The sequence below is a fragment of the Pimephales promelas genome, chromosome 12, assembly GCF_988280905.1.
Source record: "Pimephales promelas chromosome 12, fPimPro1.hap1.1, whole genome shotgun sequence".
Lineage (NCBI taxonomy): Eukaryota > Metazoa > Chordata > Actinopteri > Cypriniformes > Leuciscidae > Pimephales > Pimephales promelas.
Window position 1 is genome coordinate 29,227,379 of NC_142780.1, and position 26,908 is coordinate 29,254,286.

Sequence of the window (26,908 nt, forward strand, 5' to 3'; positions counted from 1 at the left end):
GATGTAGTTACGGTATCTACCACCAGAGGCAAATGAGACCATGCTAACAAAACCTTAACCCCTTTTCACTTTTTTTTTAAAAGCAATAATCAAAAGACACAAAAAGGTACTGACATTTGTTAAGATTTATTTACACAGTTCAAATAATCACAAGTTAGAATCAACTCATAAAAATGCTATGATTTCTGAGGCGATTCAGAAATGTAAGTGTTTTAATTATAACAAGTACATCAAGTCATATCAAGTAGTATTATCATCACCATCTTCGATTTGTCCCTACATATAAGTTGCAGATCACTGTAGCTCAAAGACAGGTGCAGTAACTAATAATATACAACCCACAGCGCAAGCAGCATGTGTACAAAGGGCGAGCAGATAGTCGCTCAATGAAACTGTTAATTTGTTTTTTGATAATGACAATCATAGCTTGGATGTCAGTTTCTATCACACTGTTTCCATTCTCAGTGTAGAGGCAGATGCCCACTGCAGAAGAACCAAAACTCAGGCACCTTACAGGCAATCACAAACACCATTGCTTTTGGAGTGCATGCTAATGGATTAATGGAATGTAACCTGAAACAGCAGGATCAGTGCCGGAAAACTACCAATACTTGGGCCACAAGCAAACAGACAGTGATGAGGTTCAAGAGGCATGAACAAGGACAAGGTGTTACATGGGGACAGAAACGGTTCATAAGTGGACTGCCTGTGGTGGAGAAGATAAAAGGGAGTTCTGTTGTTTGCTTCAGCTTTTGTTGAGTGTCCAGAGAGGATCCAAACTACTGAGTGGATCGTCGCCCTCTGGAGGTCCCTGCAGGCCTTTGCCTTCCTGTGGGTGAAGGAAGCTTTGTTTGTTAATCCTCTGTTTTCCTCGATGGGCACTGTCCAGCGTGAAGGCTTCAGGTGTGAGAGAAGCCAGCAGGTCTAAGGATGAGGTGGGGGGTGGTGAGGGAGCATGAGGGGCAGCTTCAGTGGAAGAGTGATGATTTGAGACTGGGGAGACAGGAGTGGACCCAGTGAACCCATTCCCGTGACCGCTAGGAGGTGATGGTGACTGCGTCTTGCCTGGAGAAGAAGTGCAAGAGAGGGGGGGACTGATGGAATCAGGCATCGCTTCATAATAAAGAGGGTCCTGAGAAGGCTGAAGTGGCATATCTGTAGGATCTGGTTCCCCTATGCTTGCAGCTTCAGAGGCAAAGGGAATCTGGTCTTGGCTGGGCTCTTGTTCATGGTCAATACTGGGAGGTCGAATGCTTAGTTTGGCTACAGTGGCCTGTATGGAGCTAATAGGCATGTCTCCTCCCAGGACAATGTCTTGAGATTCCTGTCGTGAGTATGACTAGAAAGACACACATCATTAGATAAACAGTCACACAGATTTTTTTTAAACAGATAAGCAAGTAAATAAGAGGTTACCTTCAATGCAATGTTGTTTGGGGTCCTAGTGCAAGGGGACATTACGATGCCATGGCGTTGCAGAACCTGCTCTGTATGTTTAAGGACAGCCTCATAGCAAAATTTGAGGTGAAGCTGTGGAAATTATTTAACAAAAGTACCATTATATTATATCGATTGAACGCTGAATTGCAAAATATCAAAACACACAGAAAGTGAGCAATTACCTTTTCTTGAAGCATATTCTTCCTCTGCTGCCTCATCTTCCTCACCAGTTGGATCAAGTCAGGTATACCATTGCCAGCTTCAATTTCTTGCTGTGCTGCATAAAGCAGACAGAAGGCGCCAGTACGGCCAACACCAGAGCTACAAGAAATAAAATCCTTATACTTCCCTACTTATGCTTAGCTTTGTCCATTTGTATAATGTCATTAATAAAAAATATAGTACCTGCAATGCACCACAACTGGAGTGTGTAGCGGGCGCTGAAGCAGGTAATGTCCATGGACTTCTTGAATGAAACCGATGAGGTTGCTTTTACTCTCTGGAAGGCCCCTTTACAGAACAAATAAACCAAAAACCATGAGTGACATGTGTTTCAAGAGGCAACAATTTTAATAGATTGACTCAGAATATGTATGGAGAATGAGTCCTCACAGTTCAGGCCATGAAGTAAACTGGAGGTGTGCAACAGTGCGTTTCAGACTCTGGTCCCGATACTGTAGTCCTATCATGCGCTCTATATGAGTTGGAGTGCTCTTCTGGGTGGTCATGGTAAGGGTGATTGGACCCTGAGCAAGTTGTTGGCCTCTCTCTGACGGAAAGTAACGCAACACCTTTTGCTGGGAATAAAACAGATTGCAAAACTTTAAAAATAACAGGAACTAATACTATAGAAATCATCAGGAGGACCCTTGCTAAAGCATATTTACCTTCTCCAGTTCTTGCTCAGACACTAGCATGACAATGACAGAAACCTTCTGCTCATAAACCATGAGCCAGAAGTCCGCTGCTGTGCCAGTGAGGGGAGCCTGTGTTGCAATGAGCCGGGGGCAATATGCAGATAGGTCCTCAATGAAACTGGCATTGACGTAATCGTCTTTACCAGAGCTCAAGACAACACGATTGCAGTCATAAGGCATCACATCTTGATGGCGGTTCTTCATGGTGTAGCAACGAGCAATGGCAATAGAGAGCTGGCGAGTGTCCTTCTCCTGTTGCTCCTGCAGTTCTTTCCATTGAATATCAAGTTCTGACAGACCTCTCTTCCCTGTTGGGCGCTCTAAGGATTGAACTCTTGATCGAAACCGTTCTAGCTGTGCACTGAGTTTTGAGACTCTCTCTGGTGCTTGGTAAGGGTCTCCCTGAATGAGTTTCACACCCTCTGCTTTCTTTCTGTAATGTTCCTCCTGAGGGTCAGCTTTGGTGGGTAGTAAGACATTGGCGGTGTCCTTGGTGCCTCCATGCTGGCTCTCAGGGCTTGAGGAAAGCAAGTCATCAGTTCTAGAGTTCTGTCGCTGAAACAAAGTGGAGTCAGGTGGAGCTATGGGACCAGTGGGAGTTGGAGCCTGAACTGAGGACTGCGGCAATGCTGCTCCTCCAACTGGGGTAAGAGCAGGAGATGGTCGCTGGGTGACCATTCCATGAGATGGAGGACCAGGAGAAGGAGAAGGTGATGGGGCAGGAGAAGGTAGCACATGAGGCTGTGGTGCCCCTGGTGCTCCTGAGGATGAAGGTATCATGCTTTGAGGCCCTGGGGGAGCAGCAGCTACAGGATGCTGCATTGGTCCAGGAGGAACGTTTACACTTTGTGGTACAGAATAAGATATTGGGCCTCCTGGAGGTAGCTGTTGTGGGGCTAAAGGCTGTGAAGTAGGTGGCTGGGATTGAGGTTGCAGAGAGGCCACGGTCTGGTTGGGAACCATAGGGATACCTCCTGGAAAACTTAAAGGCGCAGAGCTAGAAGGAATGGTTGGTTGAGGTTTGTAGATATTGTGAGGGAGTGCTGGAGGACAGGACTGGGGAAGGATTTGAGGATGAGGGTGGTTTTGATGTTGATGTAAAGGAGTGCTGGGGTGCATTTGTACATGTGATGAGTGTGGACTATGGGGTACCTGAGGTTGAACAGGAACAGTAGCCCTCAAAGGGACTACTGGGTATGCTGGCTGTTGGTTGGATTGATGAGTAGGGATTATCTGGGACTGGGGGCAGTGAGATAACGGTTGGGAGACTGCAGGCATTTGTGGGTGAGATGGAGGAGACATGTGAGTGGATGGCGCAAGCATTTGTGGTTGCTGGGAAGGAGGTATCTGCATATGGGGTGCAGGGCCTAAATGATGGGAGGATGGGTGTATCTGAGGGTGAGGAGCATGGGCCAACTGATTGATGATGGGAGGTGTCTGGGAAGCAGGGGGAATCTGTTGATTGACATGTGCCAAGTGTGGCATTGGCATAGAGGGTATTGGTTGGGAGGACGGAGGCATTTGCTGATTAACATGAGCTAAGTGAGGCATTGGTTGGGGGGATTGTTGTATCTGTGGAGGTATGCCTGGATGTGACATTTGGTGGGTGACAGTGTTACCTTGAGGAGGTTGGGAATTCGGAACAAACGAGACAGGAGAGTAACCCTGATGGGGCTGCACATGGGTAGCTGGAGCTCCAAACTGTCCTTGGATTTGAGGTTGCTGAAAGTTTGGTGGTCCTGGTTGTCTTATTTGGGCTATGTACTGTGGGAATTGAGGCTGAGTGTGCTGTGGCCCAATTGAAGGTCTTGTAATTTGTTGAGTTGGTACAGATGGGTAAAATGGCTGTGGTTGGCTTTGACCACCTTGTTGAGCAAATACCTGCTGGGGCCGAGTTTGAGGCTGTGGATGACAGGCTGGCATTGCTTGTGGAGTATGACCCATGGGAACACCAGGTTGTTGCATGTACTGGACATGGGGTGCCATCTGAGGTGGAGCTGCATACACTGATGACACCGGTTGGTGATGGCCAGGAGGAGGCATAACTGCCTGGGCAGATGCGGGATTGTAACTAGGAATAGGTGTCTGCACACTATCCACTGTAGTGGTGGAAGGTCGGACTGGAGTAATTTGTGGGCTAGGTTGGTTCTGAGAAGATGGAGGGCAGTACCCAGACACAGATGATGGTGGAAGGACCCGAGGGTTGGGCATTTGTGGGAACTGTTGCTGTGTGAAACTCTGAGGTGGTGGAAAATGGGAGATTTGAGCAAGAACTTCAGGAGGCGGTAAATTTGGTGGAAATCGGGGTTGTGCAAAGAGTAATGCTGAGCTAGCTCCAGGCCAGCGCAGAATAGAGCTAGCAGCAGCCCCGGAAAGTGTTGCAGGATGACCAGATGGTGGAATCGCGAGTTCAGGAGGAAGGCTGCGTAACTCTTCTGGGAGATCTCCACCAAGAGCTAGGATAGCAGCACTCAGCTCTGCCAGTTCAGGGTCTTCGGAGTTGGCAGGATCTACATTTTGGCCTTTCTTCTGGGAAGGCTTGGGGGCAGTGGGTCTTTGGGGAGCCTTTTTCTTTAGCTCTCTGTCACACATTAAGCAGAATCAAATTAATCGGCGGTAATACATCAAACTTTCTATTAATAATGTTTGACAAACAGTTTTTTTTTCTGTGCAAATAATTATATACGTTAATACATTGGTGATCAAACTCCTGGTTACCTTTCCAAAATGGTTTGTCTCTCCTCCTTTCGGGCCTTGCAGACGGTCTTGGCTCTCTCTAATAAGCGAGAGGACTTTGTTTCCAGATCCTCATAGAATTCTTTGCCCTCCTGAGATTTCTTCATTAGGTCTTCATAGGCCTCATAGGAGGCCACAAGCATCTGCACAGTGCTGTTCCATCTAAAAAGTAAATAGACACCGTTTATATACTTAAGTATTCTGATGATGCAATACTTGATAAAGTTTTTGCATGTTTGCCACATTTAAATGTTATCCCTTAAGTCATACTTGTGTTCCGTTTCTGTCAGGCCCTTGCGCACAGTGGCATACTGTACATTAGCCTCTGTCAGTGCTTTCAGGATATTCTCTTGAGCTGCCAGGTTCTGATCAATGTATACTTTCACCTGCTCATACTTCTTAAGCTGCTCTTCAAACAGTTTCTATGAGGGAAAAGTAAGTGAGCAAAGATAAAACTACAATGCAGTGACCGATAATATTATATATATATATATATATATATATATATATATATATATAATTTTTTATTATAACATTATTATTTAATTATAATAAAAACTCTTTAAAAAGAATTGCCACAGTCATGTAAAGCCCATACCTTCATGTCAGCACGTTCAGTTGTGACCAGAGCAGTAGTGATGTCGTCCTGCTGAATGAGGTCTCGAAGCTGCTTCTCCAATGAGCTTCGTTGGTCCCGCATTTCTTGCACTTTACTCAGAATTCTCTTCATAGTCTGGAGACCTGCCATCTCATCTAAAAATCTCAAATTTTTAATTCTCACAAACATACATAACATGATGTTTTTTTTTTTTTAATTATGTCTTAACAAAACACCCACCCTCACTAAGTTGAGGTCTCGGCAATGCCTCTCTAAGAGTGTCTAGTGGTCCACCGAGGAGTCTCAGATTGCTGATGTGCAGATTCATGGCCCGATGAAGTTCTGTGTTGGTGAAGCTGGCTTTCTCGTGAGCTTCCAAATACTTTTCCAAGTCCCTCCGCAGCTCGGCCAGGGTTGAGGGCCGATCTGGTATAGCCTGCTTCCCAGCAGCTTCTTCTAGTCTTCTCTCCTCTGCCTCATCCTCATCCAACACATCTCGAATCTCGCGCAGAGAGGCTTCCACATCAGTGAACACACCTGAGAGGACTGAGAATGGAGGTAGAATTTAAACTTCTTAATTGTATATTTTTAAGAGCTGCTTAATAGCTTAGACTGAGAGGCACAACTTGTTTGAAATTAATTTGCTTTAAATACCGGTGCAAAATTAAATAGCATGGGGGGATTTCATAAAGACATCACTAACCCTGCATTGATTGGATGAGGTTTTTTACAGTGTCTGGTCTCACACTCAACGCAGCACATTTTTCCATCAGCACAGAGGGAAGGGTATTATACATCTCCATATTGTCCACTGACTCTGGGTCCAGACCGAGAGAGTCCATGAATTGCCTATAGAAATATAATATTTAGACACATACTGTCTATGTGTTTCATATTCAGTATAAAGGCTGTTTGTACTCACTCTAATGTCTCACTCTTGCCATCTATTTTTGCCATAACATCCCGTAACAGCTTGGCCTTCTCTTCACTGTAAATTTGACAGAAAAAAAGGAAGAGTTTTTTTCCCATCAAATATAGCACAGGGGAATTAAAATTTATCAGAATGAGTAACTAGACAGTCCCTCCAGGATTTCACGATTTTTTTTTTGTGATTTTTGCGATCAAAATGACTGATTTTGTGGTGGTAATTTCCAAAAATTTGTGAAAAAATTTGCGATTTATATATAACATTTACCATAATAGTATTTAGTCCTTCCAGAAAAACGCAGAGTTTTTTTGTGATTGTTGTGGGCAAAAAATTGATTGATTATGCGGCCCGTTTTCTTTAAAAATGCAATGGAATATGCGGGATATTTATTTATTTATTTATTTTTTTGCGATGAAATTGCAGGAATTTGCAAAAATTGAGGGAACTTGCAAAAATTGCGGTTTGATGAAAAAGAGAAAAAAAAGTGATTCCTCCAACATCCTGTTCTCACTAGGCTAATGTAAGAGTCATTTCTTATTACTTCCTTTGATAAGCAAGCATACTACATCATAGAAAGTGCTGGGAATATTTAATTTCTCATCTTGTTTTATTTCAGACTGTAACGAGTGTAAATAAGGTGTGGCCCCTTTAAGAGCTGCGCGCTCCCTGTTGAACTCTCTGCAGTGTTATATGTGCGCCTAGAACACCCCATGTGTGCGGGTAATTTCTGTTTGATGCTACTTCTTTTATCTTATGTTGTTTATTAAGTAACGATGTGACGGCAGAACGTGTGAGACAGTTGTGAGATGTCAATCGCCTCCGTGAGTCTGTCTGGTGTCGCGTAATTGCGTCACTTCATAACGTTCCCATGGAAACAGGGGGAAATGGCTGCTCTTGTGTGAAGCAAACGCAACATTTTTCAACTTTCTGCTAAGATACATGTGACTTTTTTTGCAACCAAAATGCGAGGATTATGAAATCATGCAAACCCCGCATATTTTGCACGGAAATCGGCAATTTATGCGGCGAAAGTGCGGCGTATTTGAAAAAATGCGGCCCCCGCATAAATATGCGGACTTTGGCTGAATTTGCATTGAATTCAGCGATCGCATAATCGCGTTTTTCTGGAGGGACTGACTAGAATGAGGTTAGATATACTTAAAGATAAAACCCTTTAAAATGCAGAACAGTCTTTGTTTTCAAGTTGTGTGTGTGTATATATATATATATATATATATACAGTATATACATAAAAGAATAGTTAGGAGCCAAACCTGTAAAGAGAGGAGGCCTCATGGGCAGCCATTGGCACCAGCTTTGCAAAAATGTCTGGGCCAGTGACACTAGGATCTGTTGGGTTTACAGGCAAAGCTTTCACCAATGGGGCGCCTGTAATGGAGGCAGAAGAGTGTTAATCCTTGGGACAGCATTTTCCGGTCACATTAGCGAATCTGCAGCTAAATTCTGTGAGCATTGTCTATTTTCAATAGAGGGGAGATATTTGAAGCACAGCTCACACAGAAGTCACTTTCAAAACAAGCAGCTTTCTGTTGGTCAATGCAGAATTCATATGACCAACTTGAAATGAGCGACAAGTGCATAGGGAACTCTTTTGCCCTCACATGAAACTCCTGATCACATGGATTTCTATTGGAATAACTGAATTTTGCTTGTGAAATTTCACCGAGCAACAGTACATGTGACCGCACCTGTACTGATATTTTTTTTTTCATGGAAATAAGCACTTTTTCTAGTCATGCCATATAACTAATGAATGACATCACCAAAGAGTACAACAACATATGTTAGCCAAAGTACCTTTCACTGAGGTCAATGTCTCCAGAGAGGGCACAGATTCATGGTAAATGAAGTCATTGTCTTTTTTGGCAGAATTAAATCTAAAATGAAAAGTGATAAAGAATGAATTTATAAAGAATGAATGATGTTTTTGGTTAGCTGATAATAATAATAATATACGCTTACTTTCCCCCAATGACATCCATGGTAAATCTAAGGGCTTCCTGTACACTGTCTGGCTGACCCTTAGCCATCTTAATTGCTTCGCCGAGTTTGTCTAGTGAGCTTTGAAGGTAAGCAACCTGTTGAAAAATTAAATAAAGTGTTAGCATAAAAGATTTACAAAACAGCTGGTTCGTTCTAGGTTAATTTCAAAACCATGCTTCTTTGATTAGCTTCTATATCAGGTATGGACAACTTTGATCCTGCCCTGCAGAGTTTAGCTCCAACCCTAAACAAACACACCTGAACCAGCTAATCAATGTCTTTAGGTTTACTAGAAAGTTAGTGAGTTTTATTAGGTTTGGAGCTAAACTTTGCAGGACAGTGGCCCTCCAAGGACCGAGTTTGCCCATCCCTGGTCTATGGTTTCATCTAGAAATGGAAGTAAACAACCAGAAACATTAGTTCTTAATTAAACAAATAAACATCTATATATGACAAAAGACTAGGATTAGATTGAAACTAGTTCATCATGGCAAAATAGCACAGATGGCCACTAACTGAAATTGATAACAGTAAAAAGGCAGGTTGTACCCTCTCTCCATACTTCTGCTGCTCTTCGGCCTGTTTCCCCATGTGCAACTGTTGAGAGACAGAGGATATAGGGCGACTTGCTTAGAAACATGTAAAAAAAAAATCAATAAACATGAGGCCATCCTGCTTTGAATAGAAGACTCACATGAGCAACTGCAGCAAAGTAGTAAATCTTCATTTGCACTAATTTCTTCCAGTCTTTCTGTATCTTTCCTAACATTGAAACCGTTTCTGAGTTCTCCAGAGCTCTGCAAGCCTCTTTGTAATAGTCCACCACCTGAAGACAAAAGATTTCGTATCCAATCAGATGTTAGATTCATACTGCAGCTAGTAACAAAAAATCTTTGCCATGGATGTAGCTTAATTTTAAGGAACTAAATGGTTAAAAAAAAAGTACCTGGGCACTTATCCGTGCAACAAGGAAGCTCTTCCGGTTGTCCAACATAGATTTTTCCAACAGGCACTCTTGGGCCTGACCCTGAAAAGAGCAATTGGCACTTTAGTCCTAATCTACAAAATGGCAAATGTATATACATATTTATATATATGAAAGCAGTTGAGTAAAACTAACACATGAGCATACCAGCATGAGGTTGATGTTGAGATTAAGGATCTGGTGACTCATGTCCACACTAAAGTTGTGACTGAAGTGATCACGCAGGTAGGTGAACGCTCCAGCTGAGCACTGAAAGTGTGTGCAAGATACTTTCATTCCCTAACAGTGAGGGGAAGAGTGAGAGTTAGGACCCTAGAAAAAAATGTACTTTTACCGCAAATTTCCGTAATTAATTGGAAGTTCCAGACCAGTAAAAAAATATTTTTAGTTGAAATCTCAGGCTTTTCCGACTTGTGCCGTTTTTCCATTACCAGTACCAGCTCGCCTCGGCTCAGCTCGCTTTTCGTTCCGTTTTCCATTGCAGACAGTACCGCCACAAATAGTACCCGGTCGTCATAGCGACGCCTTTCGTTCGTCGTTGCCCTATCAATCTCTCGCAGGATCCTCTCTTCGGCCATAGATATCCACAATAAAGGCTAGATGTCTTACGGCAGAGTTTCTATCGTCAGTTTTATTTTAATAAAACATTATGATAGCATGAAAAGAGCTTTTACTGTTATAAAAACATGGATTTGGGAGCATTAGCAGAACTGAAGGTGTCAGAATAAATCCGGAACACGCGTCATTGCTGTCATCAGTGAATCTGGCCAATCGTGGAACAACTTTGTCCTCATCAGAGCTTGTCCAGTAACTCTGAAGAATCAGGCATCAACGCTGTCTGAAGTCGGACAAATTTTTTAACCGGCATCACTGCTTTAATTCAGACACTGAATGGTCTGAAGTCGAACACACCCATTTAGTCCGCTTAAACCCGACCCCTTTCAAGCAATCAACTGCAAGCTAACATTTCAATCTGCCAATTGTTGGTTAATAGAAACAATCACCCATACTACAATTTTTTCTTTTTCAACAATTTGTCTCATTCGGATGTATGTCACAATTCGGAAGTAAATATCTGTCACTACTTCCATTACATCGCAATTTTAACAACACACCAAAGTTTAAATTTCCTCAAGTTATTTGTGAATAAGTGCTGAAATAAAAAAAAAAATCTCTCAGCCTGATGATATTTCAGAGTTGAACCAGCTACTCCTATATGACGCACACACTGCATTAAAATCACATGAAAATGATTCCTTCAGTAGTTCAGCTCACCTCTTCAGACACCCTGTTGTCCATGGCTCCCAACATTGAATGGAGTGCTCCTACAGCATGGGAAACATGACTTGAATCAGGAAACAGGCCTGATCTTGAACAATACCCTCTTCTCAACAACACACTCGTTATTTAATCGCAGACAATGCAGTCATTGACTAGAGGAATAATACGTATCAGTTTAGTACTACTCACCCAAATTATAAAGGATGCAGGCCTGCTCGTAGCAGATGTCCTCATGGGTCACTGTCTTTCCAGAAAATATCTCCGTCCTACATATTAAAGAAAAAAAGTGTAAGGGGAAGCCGAAAGGCAAGCACACAAGTAAGACGGCTGGTTTGGAGCCCTCACCAGGAGATAGGGACAGCAGCTTCCTGCCCAAATCCCAGAGGCACACGACTCTGAATGTAATGCAGCTGCCCGAAGTACTTCCTTAAGGTACTGCAGCCTTCAAAGTCCCGTGTGACATTCACAGCACTCTAGAAAGACAAGACAATTCAGAGAATGTAGAAAAGTTATGACCATAGACTTCCCATCTACCTGTTGCTCAACTGGTTGGGCATGGTGCTAGCAAAGCCAAGAGAGATTTTCAGGGAAGACACATAATGATTAAAAGTATACATTGAATGCACTGTAAGACTCACCTGTCTGAGTTGCTCCAGTTTCTTCAACTGCTCATTATAATTGTCGGGATTTTCCCCATAGTTCTTCAGTATGAACTGAGAAAAGGGAAAAATAAGTTAGCAGAGTTACAGCTCGGCAAATAAAGATTGGTAATGGTAAAAGATTGCACTGGTAAAGGAAAGAAAGCAAAAAAAAAAAAATATGTAGTTTACAATTGTTCATTTGAATAGAGCAAAAACTTTTTAGAAATAAGCAAATAAGTATTCTGATTTTTTTGGCCACTAACAAGACCATTAAATACAATACACATAAATAAATAAATAAACGGTTTCAATTATTTTACAGTAAAGAGACACTGACAAAAAATAATCAGGCTTTATGATGGAGCCTATAAAAACTCTTTGCTTCACTAAAATATAATAGTTCTATAATTTTGTTTGCATGCAACACTATCAGTAATTACCACGCATAAACAACCACCATTACAACCCGGACCTGTTGTTCATCATTTGGCCTAGTTTGTTAGGAATGGATATGATAACTAGCATAACACAAGCTAATAAAAATTCCTGACTGCTGGGAGGAGGTGGAGGATAAGGAAGCATGTGTTTTTTTTTTTTTTTTTTTTTGTGAAGTTTAATACATTCATATAAACATTAAATGCAGTATAACACAGAAAAAAAATATTCTAGTGTATACTCAAGGACGGACTCTGCAGTAATAATAATAATGGATTAAACACAGAAAACATGCAAACACAACTCATTGCCATTCCATTGCCAAATATACGATTCCAATTTCCAACTCATAAGAAAACAGCAATGTTTAGGTCAGTGAGTGGCCAAATAAACCAATAGGTTCTGATATTTGATTTGTTAAAATGGTCGATTAGGTCGATCAGCACTATTTTGCTTAAATAAATAAAATAAAAATATACTAAACACATTTAAAAAAAAAAAAAACAAACTCATGACTTTCTTTTTTCAGTGGCACATAAAGTCATTTGTAGTATAATTTCTGTTCTTTCTGTATTATAATAAAGGAGTGAATGGTGACCACATTAGTCAAGAAATATTTGAATGCCTCAGTACTGTTCACACAGAAATCTATAATATGGCTCCAGAAGATTCGAAATAAAGTATGATGCTCTCTTGTCATTAAAGTGTGGGACAGCTCCAGTCCCCAACCACTTTCACTGTTTAGAAAATATCGATTCGAAGATTCTATAAAAAGTTAACATAATTTTGTGTTCGCAAAAGACAAACACACACAATTTGGAAATACATAGGAGTAAATAATAAAAAAAATAAATAAATCTAAGCTTAATTTGGTCAATTAGATTATTGTTTGAACTGTTTCTTTAAGAAAACACAGAATAGCTCAAGTAACCGCTGAAAACGGCACAGGGTTAACTTTAATTTTGTGGCAGATTACATGCCTAAAATATGCTGTTTTGTTTATTTTCGATGTATAAGAGCAATGACAGGAGTGTGTGATTTGAACAGGCCTGTTTGTTTGGTCCCTCACCTGTTTGACAGTCGGGCTGAACTGAAACTCTCCAGCCTCCTTTAGATCCAGCCAGATCATCGGCATTCGCGGCACGGCTTCCATCGCAGCCGCTGATTTCGCTAAGCCGACTAAAGTAGAATAGTATAATAGCGTTCAAGTACTTAGAAATCCTGCGAAAGTCTTATTTTGAATTTTACAGCTCTAAACGACTGTGTCATGTCCCCGTTTACATCCATACAGGAAGCGATTGCAGCCTCGGGAAGTGACGTCATGTGATCTCGATTCTGACTCTGGGAAATGTGGTTCTGTGTTTTCATGTCATGTAGGCCTACCGGGTGTACACTAAAAAAAAGATTTACAGATTTTAAGCATACTGTGTCGAATTTTGAATTAAAAGTCAAATTATCTAGCCTTACATTTACAAAAAAAAAATTACATTCTCATTTACTTGAGAAAATAATTAAAGTAAAATTATTTTTCCTTAGCTTATAGCTTTTGAAGATCGGTATGGCAAATAATGTTAGACACTTTAGAGACTTATAAGATCATTTTCATTCTCGCCTTTTTTTTGGTCCTTATGTGTGATAAAAATTATTTTTCCTTAGCTTATAGCTTTGGAAGATCGGTATGGCAAATAATGTTAGACACTTTAGAGACTTATAAGATCATTTTCATTCTCGCCTTTTTTTTGGTCCTTATGTGTGACCAGTGTTTTTCTGAGCAACTTCTTCTTTCATTCAGTCTTTTGTCAGTGACATGAAAACATCTTCTTTAAGCTAAATAACAGAAACAGTGAATTGAAATGCTGCAAATTATTGTAGGACTTCTTTTCCTACCTGGTAAGAAAACATTTTCTTGCGTCTTTAGTACATTTTGTCAGTTGTTTGTTGCTAATTAACTGATTTAATTGATTTCAGACTGCAATCAACTGAATAGTTATTCATTCATATATTTGTTTATACCTTGAGACAATCTATTATAGATATTTTTTCGATATGACATTTTCAAATAAATTATTTACTGCATCAATAAATGTTTCTGATATATTGCCATAACTTTTTTTTTTTTAATTTTACTTTTTTTAATTCTAAACCTTCCTAAAAAATATAAAATCCTAAATATTCAGTGTGGTCTGAGACCTTTCCCACTGTAGGCCTATATTATTGATTCATTTTGTAAATTATTTCTTAAAAAACAATATATATAATAGTTTGTTTAAGATATATTTTAACTATCCATTTTATTCTACAAATTCTCCAATGAAATGAAGTGTTTTGTGCTCCAGGTGTTCTCAGTGATTATCTGTGGAATGTGAAGTATCCTTCTTCTCCGATCTGTGCTGTGAGGGGATCCAATGTCACTATTGCCTGTTCATTTACATATTCACCTAATGCGCAAGTAAAGCAAGTGATGTGGTGTTCAATGAATTCAAACCATGGTTTCTGTTCAAATATGCCATATGTTTATGACAGTGATGCCACCATTCATCAAAGAAACTTTCAATACATTGGAGATAAAAAATCAAATTGTTCTCTTTTGATCAGTAATATTACTCAAACACTTTCTGGAGAGTATAAATTCAAATTTATAACCAATTTGCTAGGCGGAACTTGGACAGGTGATCCTGGAGTTGAAATTGCAGCACACGGTAAATATAAAAGGTTTATTCTGGAAAAAAATACTTGATGCTTTTGTTGTTGCTGTTTTGTTTTCTAAAAGAATCCCCGAATTTCATTATGGGCTGTTTCTCTTGTTTTCTGACAGATTTAAGGGTGTTAATGACCAGATCGAGAGACACTGCAAGCATAATAGTAGGAGACTCTTTGAATCTCACGTGCACACTCGACTGCTCTAATTTAGATAAAGTTCAGTGGTTTAAGGATGATGAACCGATGACACATTCAGACCCCATCCTCACCTTGAGCAGTGTAACTACTAAAGACTCTGGGAATTACTCCTGTTCTCTGAGGAACTTTAAAACAACTGTTTCTGAACAATATAGAATTTACATTGAAGGTTGGTTGAACTAGTAAACATATTACACATTCATATCTACATGATCATATTCATATTTGGTAAATGACAGATTTGTGTATACTTTAAAGTAAATTATGTCTATCTCTTTGTCCTCAATAGAGGTTGCTGTGTCCCCAACAGTTCCGATTATTGTCGTGTCTTCAATCGCACTTATTGGTTTCATTATTGCAGCTGTGATGCTTATAAGAAGGTACTGTTGGACTTTTTGTTATGTTTGTTCATGCACACACCAATGTTATAACTCTTTCATTCAGTCTGAATGAAACATTAACTGACCTTACACAATTCAGAAAACACATCAAAAATGACTTTGAAAGTGCATTTTGTGTTTCTGCCCGAGGGTTTTATGTTGGCGAGGGCGAGTGAATGAGGCGTACGACACAAAGACATTACGCATTATTCAGTTCAGGCGTTTGTTTATTTATTTGTTAAAAGAAATAATTATTGTAAAATATTTTCTGAAATCATACAAGATCTTGTATCAGCTAAATTGTGCAATTTATAATGCATGTCTGCTATATACATTTACTTTTAAAGGAAAGGGGAAACTTGCGGCAAACCAAAGGAGGAAGAAGAAGAAAACCAGGTTTGTCGATTCAGCACTCACCAAACAACTTTTTTTTTCATTTGCAGGCATCTGTCAATACTGAAGCCAATTTTTCAAAACTCTTCATACAGTCATACCAACATAAATCTTGGCCAAACTCATCTCACCTCCAAAACTCTCTCAGACCAACAAAACACTAAATCTCAAAATAAGCTTCTCATTTAGAAAGCATACATCACTCACTCATCACACACTCATCACACACTCAGAACAACTGGCCTAAAACAATAACAACAGGAAGCATTAGATAAAGTATAAATCATAAATTATCATAAATTAACTTTTATCTTTGAAGTTTTAATGATTTTTCACATATATAGAAAATTCATTATAGTATATAACATCTTTTCATGTTACTGGTTGCATTACAGAATGTAGCAAGAATGAATGAGACCTGCAGCAATTTGCAAAAAACATTGACAATGTTGAAAGAAAAAAAAAACGAATTCCCGAAGCATAATAAAACAGTAAATGCAACAAAAGTTGACGGTTAAAGACATGTTGTGTGCCATCTTCTTGCTCTAGGCTAGAACCGAGGCACACTTAGTCTCCACATACCTAGAGGAAGCTGAGGATGCGCTGCAGGAAGTGCAATATGAATCTGTCAACGTTCAACCCAAAGAACTCCTTCAAATGTGAGCATTCAAGAGACACAGCTAAAATTCGTGCTGTACTAAAATTTTGTAATCTGACCATTATGAAGACGATGCAACATGTTTAATCGTTTTTGACTGTCTTTCTTATATTGATAGGGAGTGAATATATGTTATTGAGTATTTCATTGAAACGATTATCTTTATTTCTAGGTCTGCCAACACAGAGCAGGAGAATGATTCAGCCATCTACAGCACCGTGATCTACTTTCAGCAGTAAAGATATATGTGTGTAAGTGAGTGAGTGAGTCCCTGTTTACACCTGGTATTAAGATGCGTTTTGGTCGATCAGATCACAAGTGTAGGAGATAGACACATTCATTTACACCTGTGCCTATACCATGATGTCAGTTTAGGTGGATAGCCAGGTATGTTTCAGTTTAGTTTGCACCAAGAATGGGTTTTGGGCACCATGACAGTGTGTTGTTCAGGATTGGTTAAAAAAAACATTATGCTTGGTACATTTTTTTTTGTCTTCAAACCAAACATGGGTCTTCAGCTAACAAAGTTTAAATCCCGTCTGGCTAGCACGCTTCAATGTTTACTCATTAGGTCAGTAGGCGGAGAGTATGAAGCCTTTTATGGCTGTTTGAATGCATTCGCACATGAGCATCTACACAACTAAAGCAATCCGATCAAATGTTGTTGTTTTTTACCACCTCCGGAAAGTGTACAAGCTCAACACTTTAGATCCCGTTTACACTTGTATTTAGCGTCGTCCACTTGTGATCGGATTGACGAAAACGCTTCTTATGTGGAAACAGGGCCTCAGACTGCAGGCAAATGGTTTTTTTTTTGTTTTTTTGTTTTCTCACATATCAGATCTTTTCAGACAGACTGTCTGCACTACAGTTTTTTCAAATTGCTTAAACACTAAAAGTAGAACTTGAGGAACGTTTCACTCATATACCAAATCTTCAGACCAAGTCTGCAAAACTACAAGCACATTATAGCCTACGCTTTAAACTCAGTTTACAGTTGAAAAACATACTTTTTGCAAAACTCTAAACACAGTTCTTTACATTAGACACATCATTCAAAACTAACAGCTCTGTGGTTTCTTTTGAAAAACACTGCCATTTACAGTTTTATTATTATACACACACACACACACACACACACACACATACACACAGCGCTTTAGAAATAAGTTGACTTTTTGACTCACTCACAGGCCACATTTACACATAGCTGGGTATTTAGAGAAATGAATATTTGTGCACATACAAATACGTGTGACAAACTCCTGAACACTTCACTGCACACTGAACAAGCAAAAGACACAAGTAGGCCTTGTGTTTTACATTTTTCACGTCTGTATGTGGCTAATCATTTGATTGTTTGTAGAGTTACTACGCAAATTCTGGAAGAGTTCAAATAGTTTGGAATGAAGTGTTTACTTTTGCAAGAAATGTCTGAGTTTTGCATGTGTGTGTGTGTTGTCGTTTTGTGTGTAGAGACATTTCAAGAAATGGAGCTATAGTTTCATAAGTTGTGTAAGCAATTTGAAAACTGTTAATGAGTCATGTGTGGAAACATTTATGCATAAATTGATCACTTAAAAATCAACTTTAGATACAATTACAATATAGATTGATTCGCAGCAGCTTCACAATAGTTATCTCAAATTCTGCTGCAAAGCCATTCTAACAAGCCAGTAGAGTCAGTTCTGTATTGGTTCAGTTCATAACTGTAAAATCCATCCGTACTATAGGCTATATATAGCCTGGTTCAACCAGACTCTAGTACATTTCATATGAAATTGAGTGGAAGTGCGTAGGAGGGCACAGCCAGGCTAGGCTATATAGTGTATTTGTGTACATACGTGTGACACACTCCTGTAACTCCACGGCACACTGAACAGGCAAAATAGACATTTTTTTCCATTTTACATTTTTGGTGTCTATGTGGCCAATCGTTTGATGGTTGTGTGTAGAGTTACTATGCAAAAACACAATTTTTGGAAGAGTTAAAATAGTTTCGAATTGTTTGCTTTTGAGAGATATGTCTTATGTTTTGCATGTTGTGATTTTGCCTGTAGAGTTTCAAGAAATGGAGCTAGTTTCAGAAATTGAGACCAAGTAAGATTTGTGTGTCCAGACACATGGCTTTGGTAACAATGTAGGCGTACCCATGAATGTGAGACGGTTTTTAAAACGGATGCAGGAAAAATCATCTTGCTCTCCAAATAATCAATCTGCTGAGTCGCGGTGCAGAACTCCTGTATCGCACAAGTAAAACTCAGCAACAGAGGGGTATATTGTTACGGTTTGAATAACGCATGATTACTTCCGTGACGCATTAAGACGCATTAAAAGACAGTTTGAAGTCTGATTTGAGTGGCCAGAGCATCCAGACTGAGACACATCTGCAAAAATCTGATTGGAATCGCATTTCAAACCAACTCCATTTGTGGTTTGAATCAGATTTGAAAAAAAAATCTAATTGCATTTTGTGTGTCAGACTTTGAAAAACCAATATGGATAAAATCTGGAAATGCAAAAAATCATATTTTTGCTGTAAATCTGCACATAAGTCCTTGACCCCATCTCATTGTAAGGTGTAAACAGGGCCTGAGTGAGTAAGTGAGTTTGCTTATTGTGTGGAGTGCTAAAACCTGAAATCATTGTGGGGAGCAACGGTTCCCATGTAGAAAAAAATGGCTATAAAATATATGGGGTACCTATATAATATAATTTGGGGATTAATACAGCTTTAGCTCAGTGGTGTTTACCTGCGAATTAAACATCCAAGAGCACAGAACATTTTAAACAGGTCAATTTTCAGTAAACCATTATATCGTGACAAAAATCTGAAAAACATCAGACCTGCTGTCCATATACTGTACTGATTGCAGATAAGTAAACCTACTAAAAAATAATTTGTTTGCATTAATTAAATAAAAATAAGATACTTTCTGGGGGAAAATGTAAATACAATGCATTTTAATTGTAGCTATAAATAAGTAGCTACATGCTTCTCAAGAACACTGTAGCTTGCAGGTACACATGTCCATATGCTAACCTGTTTTGTACATATTTTTAATATTTATTTTAGCATTTGACACAAGGTCAGACAGTTGTGTGTTGTATTGTTTGTAAGGCTTTGCTTTTTTAACTTTTAAAACAAACTGGAGGGAATTTAATGAATGTGGAATTGCATTGTTGTAGACCAATGTGCATGATAAATATTTTGTGATATTTTGATTTGTCTTGCATTATTATTTGATCTAAGCCTACATGATTCCATAATTTGATCTGTTAATGTATCAATTTACGGAACTGGTTCCACTGATATTTATTTAATGTATAAATTTAGGGGAGACATTTTGGGAAAAGGTCATTTGTGGATTTTGTCTTAATGCAATGAAAAATGATAGTTTGGTCCTCATAGACTTCTTTGCTGAATGTGTGAAGAGTTTTGAACATGTTAGCTATTGAAAAAGCTGTGAGTTAAAACAACAAAAAATTAAGATATTTTTTATTATTATAATAATATTTTATTTTACTGGGTAGAATATTTTACTGGGTAGAACAGAGTTTTTGTAAGTGTTTCAAAAGTTCTGTTGATAATCACTATTGTCACTATATATATATATATATATATATATATATATATATATATATATATATATATGCAATAATATATCAACAGGAAATTTTTAATTTATGCAGCTGGCCTTATCAATCAAATTCTCAACTTATTAGGTATTTTTTTGGTTAAGTGGGACCATCAGTATTAATGATATTAAGAAGGAAATGCAAATGCAGTGTTTGTCATTCAACTTCCTCTTTCATTCAGTCTTTTGTCAGTGATATGAAAACATCTTTGAGCTATTACAGAAACAGTGAATTAAAATGCTGCAAATTTTTGTAAGACTACTTTTCTTGCCTGGTAAGAAAACATTTTCTTATGTTTCTAAATGTTGTCTCTTGTTCATTCCTACTCTGATATAATTCATATAAGATTGCATAAACTGAATATTTATTGTATACATACAATGCAGATCACATTGTTTTGTTTTTATTATAGTGACACAAATAGTGCAAAATCTTAAATATTTCTTATTTACGCATTAACTTCTTTGTTTATTTCCAGGATTAAATGGGACAAAAACCCTACATTTTCAATGTGGTCTCAGACCTTTGAATATTACCATATCATAATATTGATTAATCATGTAAATTATTTCTTACAACTAACTATCGATTTTAATCTACAAATTCTCTAATTAATTGAAGTGTTTTGTGCTCCAGGTGTTCTCAGTGAGTGGAATAAAGAGTGGAATGTGAAGTATCCTTCTTCTCCGATCTGTGCTGTGAGGGGATCCAATGTCACTATTGCCTGTTCATTTACATATCCACCTAATGCACAAGTAAAGCAAGTGCTGTGGTGTTCAATGAGTTCAAACCATGGTTCATGTATGAATGTGCCATATGTTTATGACAGTAAAGCCAACAACAATCAAAGAAACTTTCAATACATAGGAGATAAAAAATCAAATTGTTCTCTTTTGATCAGTAATATTACTCAAACACTTTCTGGAGAGTATAAATTCAGATTTATAACCAATTTGTCAAGCGGAACTTGGACAGGTGATCCTGGAGTTGAAATTGCAGCTCACGGTAAATATAAAAGGTTTATTCTGTAAAAAAAATACTTGATGCTTTTGTTGTTGCTGTTTTGTTTTCTAAAAGAATCCCTGAATTTCATTATGGGCTGTTTCTCTTATTTTCTGACAGATTCAAGGGTGTTAATGACCAGATTGAGAGACACTGGAAGCATAATAGTAGGAGACTCTTTGAATCTGACGTGCACACTCGACTGCTCTAATTTAGATAAAGTTCAGTGGTTTAAGGATGATGAACCGATGACACATTCAGACCCCATCCTCACCTTCAGCAGTGTAACTACTAAAGACTCTGGGAATTACTCCTGTTCTCTGAGGAACTTTAAAACAACTGTTTCTGAACAATATAGAATTTACATTAAAGGTTGGTTGATCTGGTAAACATATTACACATTCATATACAAAATCATATTCATATTTGGAAAATGACAGATTTGTGTATACTTTAAAGTAAATTATGTCTATCTCTTTGTCCTCAATAGAGGTTGCTGTGTCCCCAACTGTTCCGATTATTGTCGTGTCTTCAATCGCACTTATTGGTTTCATTATTGCAGCTGTGATGCTTATAAGAAGGTACTGTTGGACTTTTTGTTATGTTTGTTCATGCACACACCAACGTTATAACTCTTTCAGTCAGTCTGAATGAAACATTAACTGACCTTGCACAATTAAGAAAACGCATAAGAATAAAAATGACTTTGAAAGTGCATTTTGTGTTTCTGCCCGAGAGTTTTATGTTGGCGAGGGCGAGTGAGTGAGGCTTATCATGACACAAAGGCATTACTATTCAGTTTAAGTATCATCAAATATTTTCTCAGAAACAAACCCCTTTCTACCCTATTCCATTCTATCCATTTCTAAAATCCAAGATCGTGTAGGCCTATCAGCTAAAATATGTATTTATAATGCATCTCTGCTACATTTACTTTTTTAAAGGAAAGCAGAAACTCGTGGCAAACCAAAGGAGGAAGAAGAAAACCATCAGGTGTGTCAATACAGCACTCACCAAACTGTAAAGATATTTGTAAACTCTGAACATTGTGTAAATATAATTTATTTTGTACATGCATCTCCTGTAGGGAGTAAATATGCCATGCATAATAAGAACAAAAACAAGAGTTATCATGTTTAGAATTGTGTTATACAGTATACAAGTTACAAGTTTATACAGTATAGAAGTTATACAGTAAATCATAATTGTGCAAGATGTATACCCTGTTGAAATGACGCCAATATGTTGTGATTGCTTAATCAGCAAGCCTCCTTTGGTCAACCAGTAAGCCTCCTTTGGTCAGCCAGTTTCACCAGAAAAAAACATTCTGGTTAATCTGAACTAAGCTGGTCTCTTCAGCAGGGCATTAACACATTTTTTTTGACATGTTCTGTGCCGTCTTCTTATAAGGCTAAAACAGAAGCACCCACAGTCACCACAAACCAAGAGGAAGCAGAAGATGAAGTGCAATATGCATCTGTCAACATTCAACCTAAAGAACAGCTTCAAATGTGAGCATTCAAGAGACACATCACTAAAATATTTATATGTGCTGTAAGTACATTTTGTAATCTGACCTTTAGTTATGAAGATAATGCAACATGTTTACAGTTTTTTTTTCTGTCGCTAAAAAGCGTTTGTCCAACCAGTTGTCACATTTTCAAATCTCTACACAATTCGTGCAGCATCAGTCTTTTGTGCCCATATCATTCACACATTTCATGTGGTTTTCACACAATATGCTGTCAGTTGAACACATTTCCACAATGCTTATAACATGCTATACGTCTCAACAAAATTATAGATTGTTTTTGTAGTATTTACAAATATTAACCCACACCAATCCAAAAATAGCAAAAACAATATTCCAAAGATACAGTATAAAAACCTCTGCTTCTGATATCAGTTCAAAAACAAGACTTTTAGTGTAAAAACTGTGGATTGCATGTTTTGCCTGCAAATAAATGTAAAACTGAAACATACAAGTCTACTCAGTTTTTGTAATGTCAACAATAGCCAGTGCACTGCATGCACCTTGTGAAGTGAAAACAAGTATTATTCTTTGACAGAATAATTTCATTTTGAGTCAGATTTCCAGTGTTTTGGTAAAGTGTGCACAGAAAGATGTGTTCTATTTTGAAATGAAGAGTTGGTATATTTTTAACAATTTTTGGAAGAAAATGATCCATTTGGCCAGTTGTGTTGTAGGTGTGAGTGTGTGTTAAGAGTTTATAAAAAGTATCTGAAGTATGAGTAAGCGCTTCGTTAGCGATTGAAAGAAAAACTGTAATCATATTTGACTGTGTTTCTTTAAGTAATATTGAGAGTCAATATGAGTTTGTGACAATTTCACTGAAACGATTATCTTTATTTCTAGGTCTGCCAACACATGGCAGAAGAATGATTCATCCATCTACAGCACTGTAGTGAATGGTTAACCTAGTGAATATACTATATATCTATTTATTGATCTCCATGAGGAAAACAGCTTATAAATCACACTGAATTATATGTTTTCAAAAATATATTAAAAAAAAAAATGCAGAATGTTTTCTCTGAGGGCTGTTTAGGATTATTTGGGAACCTGTTGAGAGTATTTGAGTGTTCAGAGTTTTGAGACTGAGTACTGTTTGTTAGTAGATAAATATCTTGTTGTGCCTGTTGGCATATTTGACCCCTTTGCCTGTTTACTGACACTGATTTGGACTGCCCTTAATACTGATTTATCTTTGTGAAAGTAGGGAGCTTGACACCATTATTTTCTTTAATGTAAACTGTTTAATGTCTTTTTTGGGTTATTTTCATTTTTCTTTTGTTTTGGGTTAGGGTTTAGGAAAGAGATAAATTTAAGGTTGTTTTGTTTGTTATTTTGGCTTTTGTCAGCTCCTGAATCATAGGCTATGTCTCAATTTAAGAAAATAAATAACATTTTGTTCTAATTCCTCACACCTCGTTGACTCTTTTCCCTTAGACAAGGTCTAACAATAGTAGTGAATTGCATTGTTGTGAACCAAATGCATCATAAAAATTTTGTGATATTTTAATTTATCTTTAATTACATTATTATTTTAACTTTATAAGCCTACATGATCCTGAAATGTATTGTCATAATGGACCAATTTCTGACTAGCACGCACGTCAACATCATTTTAATTGACAGTCAACATTGCACATCAGCGCCATCTAAAGGAGAAAAGCTCATCTGCACTGTTCCCATGACAGCGACTTAACACACAGGAAGTTCAGAGCATTTGGTCGAACGAATTTCCGACCCACAGGTGAGGTTATAAAAATCTATCATCAACTCTAATAATCATTTTTTTTATTTAAAATAGAGGGAACAAAATAGTGTGGTGATTTAGATTAAAATGTTTTGATAATTAACGTTACATTTGTTGGGTGATGGAAAAACTAAATTGCATTTGTTCAGTATTTTTGTTTTATTTTGGTTTTGCTACGCATGTTGACGAGAAGAAAAAAAATAGGTGAAAGATATGATGGATTGTTGTTTTAAGTCATTCTTATGACTCGAATGTTGTTTATGTTGCTCGTACTCATTTTAAAATTCAGGAACATCAAATACCTACTAAAACACTAAAATAAGTCAACAAAAGAAAAATAAATAACGTCACGAGAGCATTTGTTGACATTTTCTCGATCTTCATCTCTGCAGTTTGGCAGCACTGGATTCATGACTGAAAAATGCCCAGATTTCGTGAGCGTCAAGGACAAACACACTGTCATCCTGCTTCCACACACACATCTTCTGACCTGGGCAGCCTGATAGCGAACAGATACACCATTCAGCAGAGGCTCGGGAAGGGAAGCTTCGGCACTGTGTATCTTGTTAAAGACACAAAGGCAGTTGCAGCAGAGAGACTGTAAGTTAATACTTGTTCAAATCACTTTAGCGAGGTTTGCACTATTTTAGGTTTATTTTGACTAAAAAAAGATTCTTTTTTTGTTCAATAAACAAAATTATATATCTATAAAAAACATTCTGAAACCATCGAATCCCATCATATTTTAATAAAGCTTTGCAGTAGAATCAAATGACATGATTGATGTCATATTTTTTAAATAAGATGGTTTCATTTTAGTGATTATCGTTAAGGTGGACATCCAATTTAATATGATATTTACCATCTAAATCTAACCATGTCAGGACATGCTGCTGTGAGCAGGTAAGACACGCTGCTGCTATACAATAGCATACATGAATTACCCAAAGCAGATCCATACAGGTGGAGCTGGGGAAGTTGGAAGATTTTGGAAAGCGTGCTGCACTGCTTTAGTAATTTCTGACTAAGTATTTAGCAGTGAGCTCATTGGCTACTGATACAGCAGGAACCAGACAGCTGTGCCCTACAGAGAGTGATGTGATTGCAAGCAGTTTGAGTTAAAGGGGGCACATCGTGAAAATCTGGCTTATTCCGTGTTAAAGTGCTATAATCTGGTCCCCGGTGCATCTACCAACTCACAAAATGTGAAAAGTTACAACACAGTAACATTGTTTTGGTAAGCCTTTCTCTGCAAGCATGTCAAAAAATAAGCTGATCAGATTTCGCTCCCCTTCTGACATAGGAAGGGGATCTTATTACAATATTAGCAACCTCTAATCTGCACGTTTTCAACCATGGTTCCCCAATTTGGTTTTTGCAAGCGTCGCAAATTAATGGCAAGTTTGATAAGCTATAATAAATGATCTGGAGGGTATTTTGAGCTGAAATTTCACAGTCACATTCTGGGGACACCATAGATTTACATTACATCTTGTGAAAAGGGGCATAATGTCACCTTTAAGGACCCATCATCTCGTGCCATCTAGAGTTTCATGACAGAACTTTTTATGACCACCTATCTAAATAGTGTCTATATTCGTTCATAATTCCAAATTACTGAATGAATGATAATGCAAATAGAAAAAAAAAATGTGTTGGGTTATCAAAACAACTGTTTATTTAGAATATGTATTTCAATACATTGTTAAAAATTATGTTAAAAAAAGAGTTGCCAGTTGGTAACATGCCTAGTCATAATTGGTTTTGACGTTTTCTTACCAGTTTGGCAAAAGAGAAGTGTTTTCCTCTGTTTTCTCTGCACTGATTTCAAATTTCTACTGTATAGGCAGCCATGTTTTATTGAAATCCCATTTTGAAGTAAATAGTTCCCCTTTAATGTATGACGACAGGGTTTATTAGAGGTTTGTCCTATTAAATGATATGGGTTTTTTTTGTGTGTAGGATTTAATGAGTTATTCCAGATGCATCCTGTGCATGAGAGAAAATATGCATGTGCACTAAATTAATACTGTTGAAATAATTTAAAATTATGGCAATATTGAAATTGGACTTAAAAAATCACTTCTCTTGTCCGGCCACCTGAGAGCAGCATTGGTCCTTGTTACTAATAACCAGTCATTTTTTTTTTCCTTTGAGATAGAGGAATCATTCATGTTACTACCAACACATCTATTATTCTTTATAATCATAAATGGTATAAGATCCCAGTCTATTATGCTTTCATTAGAGGGCAAAATGTATTATTTTAATACTCTCATGCTTGATCCAGTTTTCATTGTTGGTAATGTAAATGTTTATTTTTCTGTATAGGTGCATATTTTAGAGAGAATAAATGGCCTGTCACTGGAATATTAGCTAAATTGCATAACGTCTTATGCGATTGACTAGATTCTCATAGCTTTTTACATTCAAATGTTAAGAGTCCTGAGGGAAGCTCCGCTGGTGTCATCTGAATTTGTTGTGAAGTATGTTGTGAAGTTGATTTATTGCTTCTGTAGATGCCTGCAGTCTTAAACAGGCAGATTTTCTTTTGAAACAGAGATAAGAAAAGAAAAAAAGGAAATTGTGAGTCATTATTTCAGGAGGCATTAGGTGCTTTGGTGATCGTGGCAATATTACATCTTACCCAGATTCAGTTCGCAGTGAAGCTCCCACAGTTAATTAAAACCAA

At 37.9% G+C, this 26,908-nt stretch overlaps 4 protein-coding genes across 4 annotated transcripts in view; 3 read left to right on the forward strand and 1 right to left on the reverse strand.

The window, feature by feature from the left end:
* Positions 1 to 107: 107 nt before the first annotated feature.
* Positions 108 to 13,259, reverse strand: ptpn23a (protein tyrosine phosphatase, non-receptor type 23, a). The gene is made up of 24 exons (XM_039650787.2): positions 13,035 to 13,259; positions 11,528 to 11,602; positions 11,235 to 11,362; positions 11,079 to 11,155; positions 10,884 to 10,933; positions 9,756 to 9,887; positions 9,570 to 9,650; positions 9,318 to 9,449; positions 9,173 to 9,220; positions 8,603 to 8,718; positions 8,438 to 8,517; positions 7,894 to 8,008; positions 6,614 to 6,679; positions 6,395 to 6,540; positions 5,932 to 6,237; positions 5,692 to 5,846; positions 5,364 to 5,515; positions 5,076 to 5,255; positions 2,328 to 4,938; positions 2,053 to 2,237; positions 1,846 to 1,950; positions 1,623 to 1,761; positions 1,417 to 1,530; positions 108 to 1,339 (listed from the first exon to the last, which is right to left on the reverse strand). The coding sequence occupies exons 1-24, from the start codon at positions 13,116 to 13,118 to the stop codon at positions 746 to 748; spliced, it is 5,871 nt and encodes a 1,956-aa protein (XP_039506721.1). The 5' UTR covers positions 13,119 to 13,259; the 3' UTR covers positions 108 to 745.
* A 53-nt stretch (positions 13,260 to 13,312) lies between these two features.
* LOC120462289 (uncharacterized) lies at positions 13,313 to 16,533 on the forward strand. Its single transcript, XM_039650876.2, has 6 exons — positions 13,313 to 14,664; positions 14,781 to 15,032; positions 15,153 to 15,243; positions 15,591 to 15,639; positions 16,186 to 16,295; positions 16,467 to 16,533. The coding sequence occupies exons 1-6, from the start codon at positions 14,427 to 14,429 to the stop codon at positions 16,531 to 16,533; spliced, it is 807 nt and encodes a 268-aa protein (XP_039506810.2). The 5' UTR covers positions 13,313 to 14,426.
* A 4,038-nt stretch (positions 16,534 to 20,571) lies between these two features.
* Positions 20,572 to 23,643, forward strand: LOC120462233 (uncharacterized). Its single transcript, XM_039650789.2, has 6 exons — positions 20,572 to 20,938; positions 21,056 to 21,307; positions 21,426 to 21,516; positions 21,880 to 21,928; positions 22,346 to 22,446; positions 23,313 to 23,643. Exons 1-6 carry the CDS (start codon positions 20,713 to 20,715, stop codon positions 23,371 to 23,373), a joined length of 780 nt encoding a protein of 259 aa, XP_039506723.2. The 5' UTR covers positions 20,572 to 20,712; the 3' UTR covers positions 23,374 to 23,643.
* Positions 23,644 to 24,156: 513 nt separating this feature from the next.
* nek11 (NIMA-related kinase 11) overlaps positions 24,157 to 26,908 on the forward strand; it is a 55,102-nt gene continuing 52,350 nt past the window's right edge. Inside the window, exons 1-2 of the mRNA XM_039650929.2 lie at positions 24,157 to 24,213; positions 24,609 to 24,816. Coding sequence (XP_039506863.2) covers positions 24,638 to 24,816 — 179 coding nt within the window. The 5' untranslated portion in view covers positions 24,157 to 24,213; positions 24,609 to 24,637. The remainder of the gene's footprint in view (positions 24,214 to 24,608; positions 24,817 to 26,908) is intronic.

Coding starts and splice junctions, on each gene's coding strand:
- LOC120462233 (XM_039650789.2), top strand. CDS start 20,713: ATGAGTTCAAACCATGGTTCATGTATGAATGTGCCATATGTTTATGAC. Junction 21,517..21,879: donor GCTGTGATGCTTATAAGAAG/GTACTGTTGGAC, acceptor ACTTTTTTAAAG/GAAAGCAGAAACTCGTGGCA. Junction 21,929..22,345: donor AGGAAGAAGAAAACCATCAG/GTGTGTCAATAC, acceptor TCTTCTTATAAG/GCTAAAACAGAAGCACCCAC.
- LOC120462289 (XM_039650876.2), top strand. CDS start 14,427: ATGTGGTGTTCAATGAATTCAAACCATGGTTTCTGTTCAAATATGCCA. Junction 15,033..15,152: donor ATATAGAATTTACATTGAAG/GTTGGTTGAACT, acceptor TGTCCTCAATAG/AGGTTGCTGTGTCCCCAACA. Junction 15,640..16,185: donor AGGAAGAAGAAGAAAACCAG/GTTTGTCGATTC, acceptor TTCTTGCTCTAG/GCTAGAACCGAGGCACACTT.
- ptpn23a (XM_039650787.2), bottom strand. CDS start 13,118: ATGGAAGCCGTGCCGCGAATGCCGATGATCTGGCTGGATCTAAAGGAG. Junction 8,719..9,172: donor AGCAGAAGTATGGAGAGAGG/GTACAACCTGCC, acceptor ATTTTTCAACAG/GTTGCTTACCTTCAAAGCTC. Junction 4,939..5,075: donor AGACAAACCATTTTGGAAAG/GTAACCAGGAGT, acceptor AATGTGTGACAG/AGAGCTAAAGAAAAAGGCTC.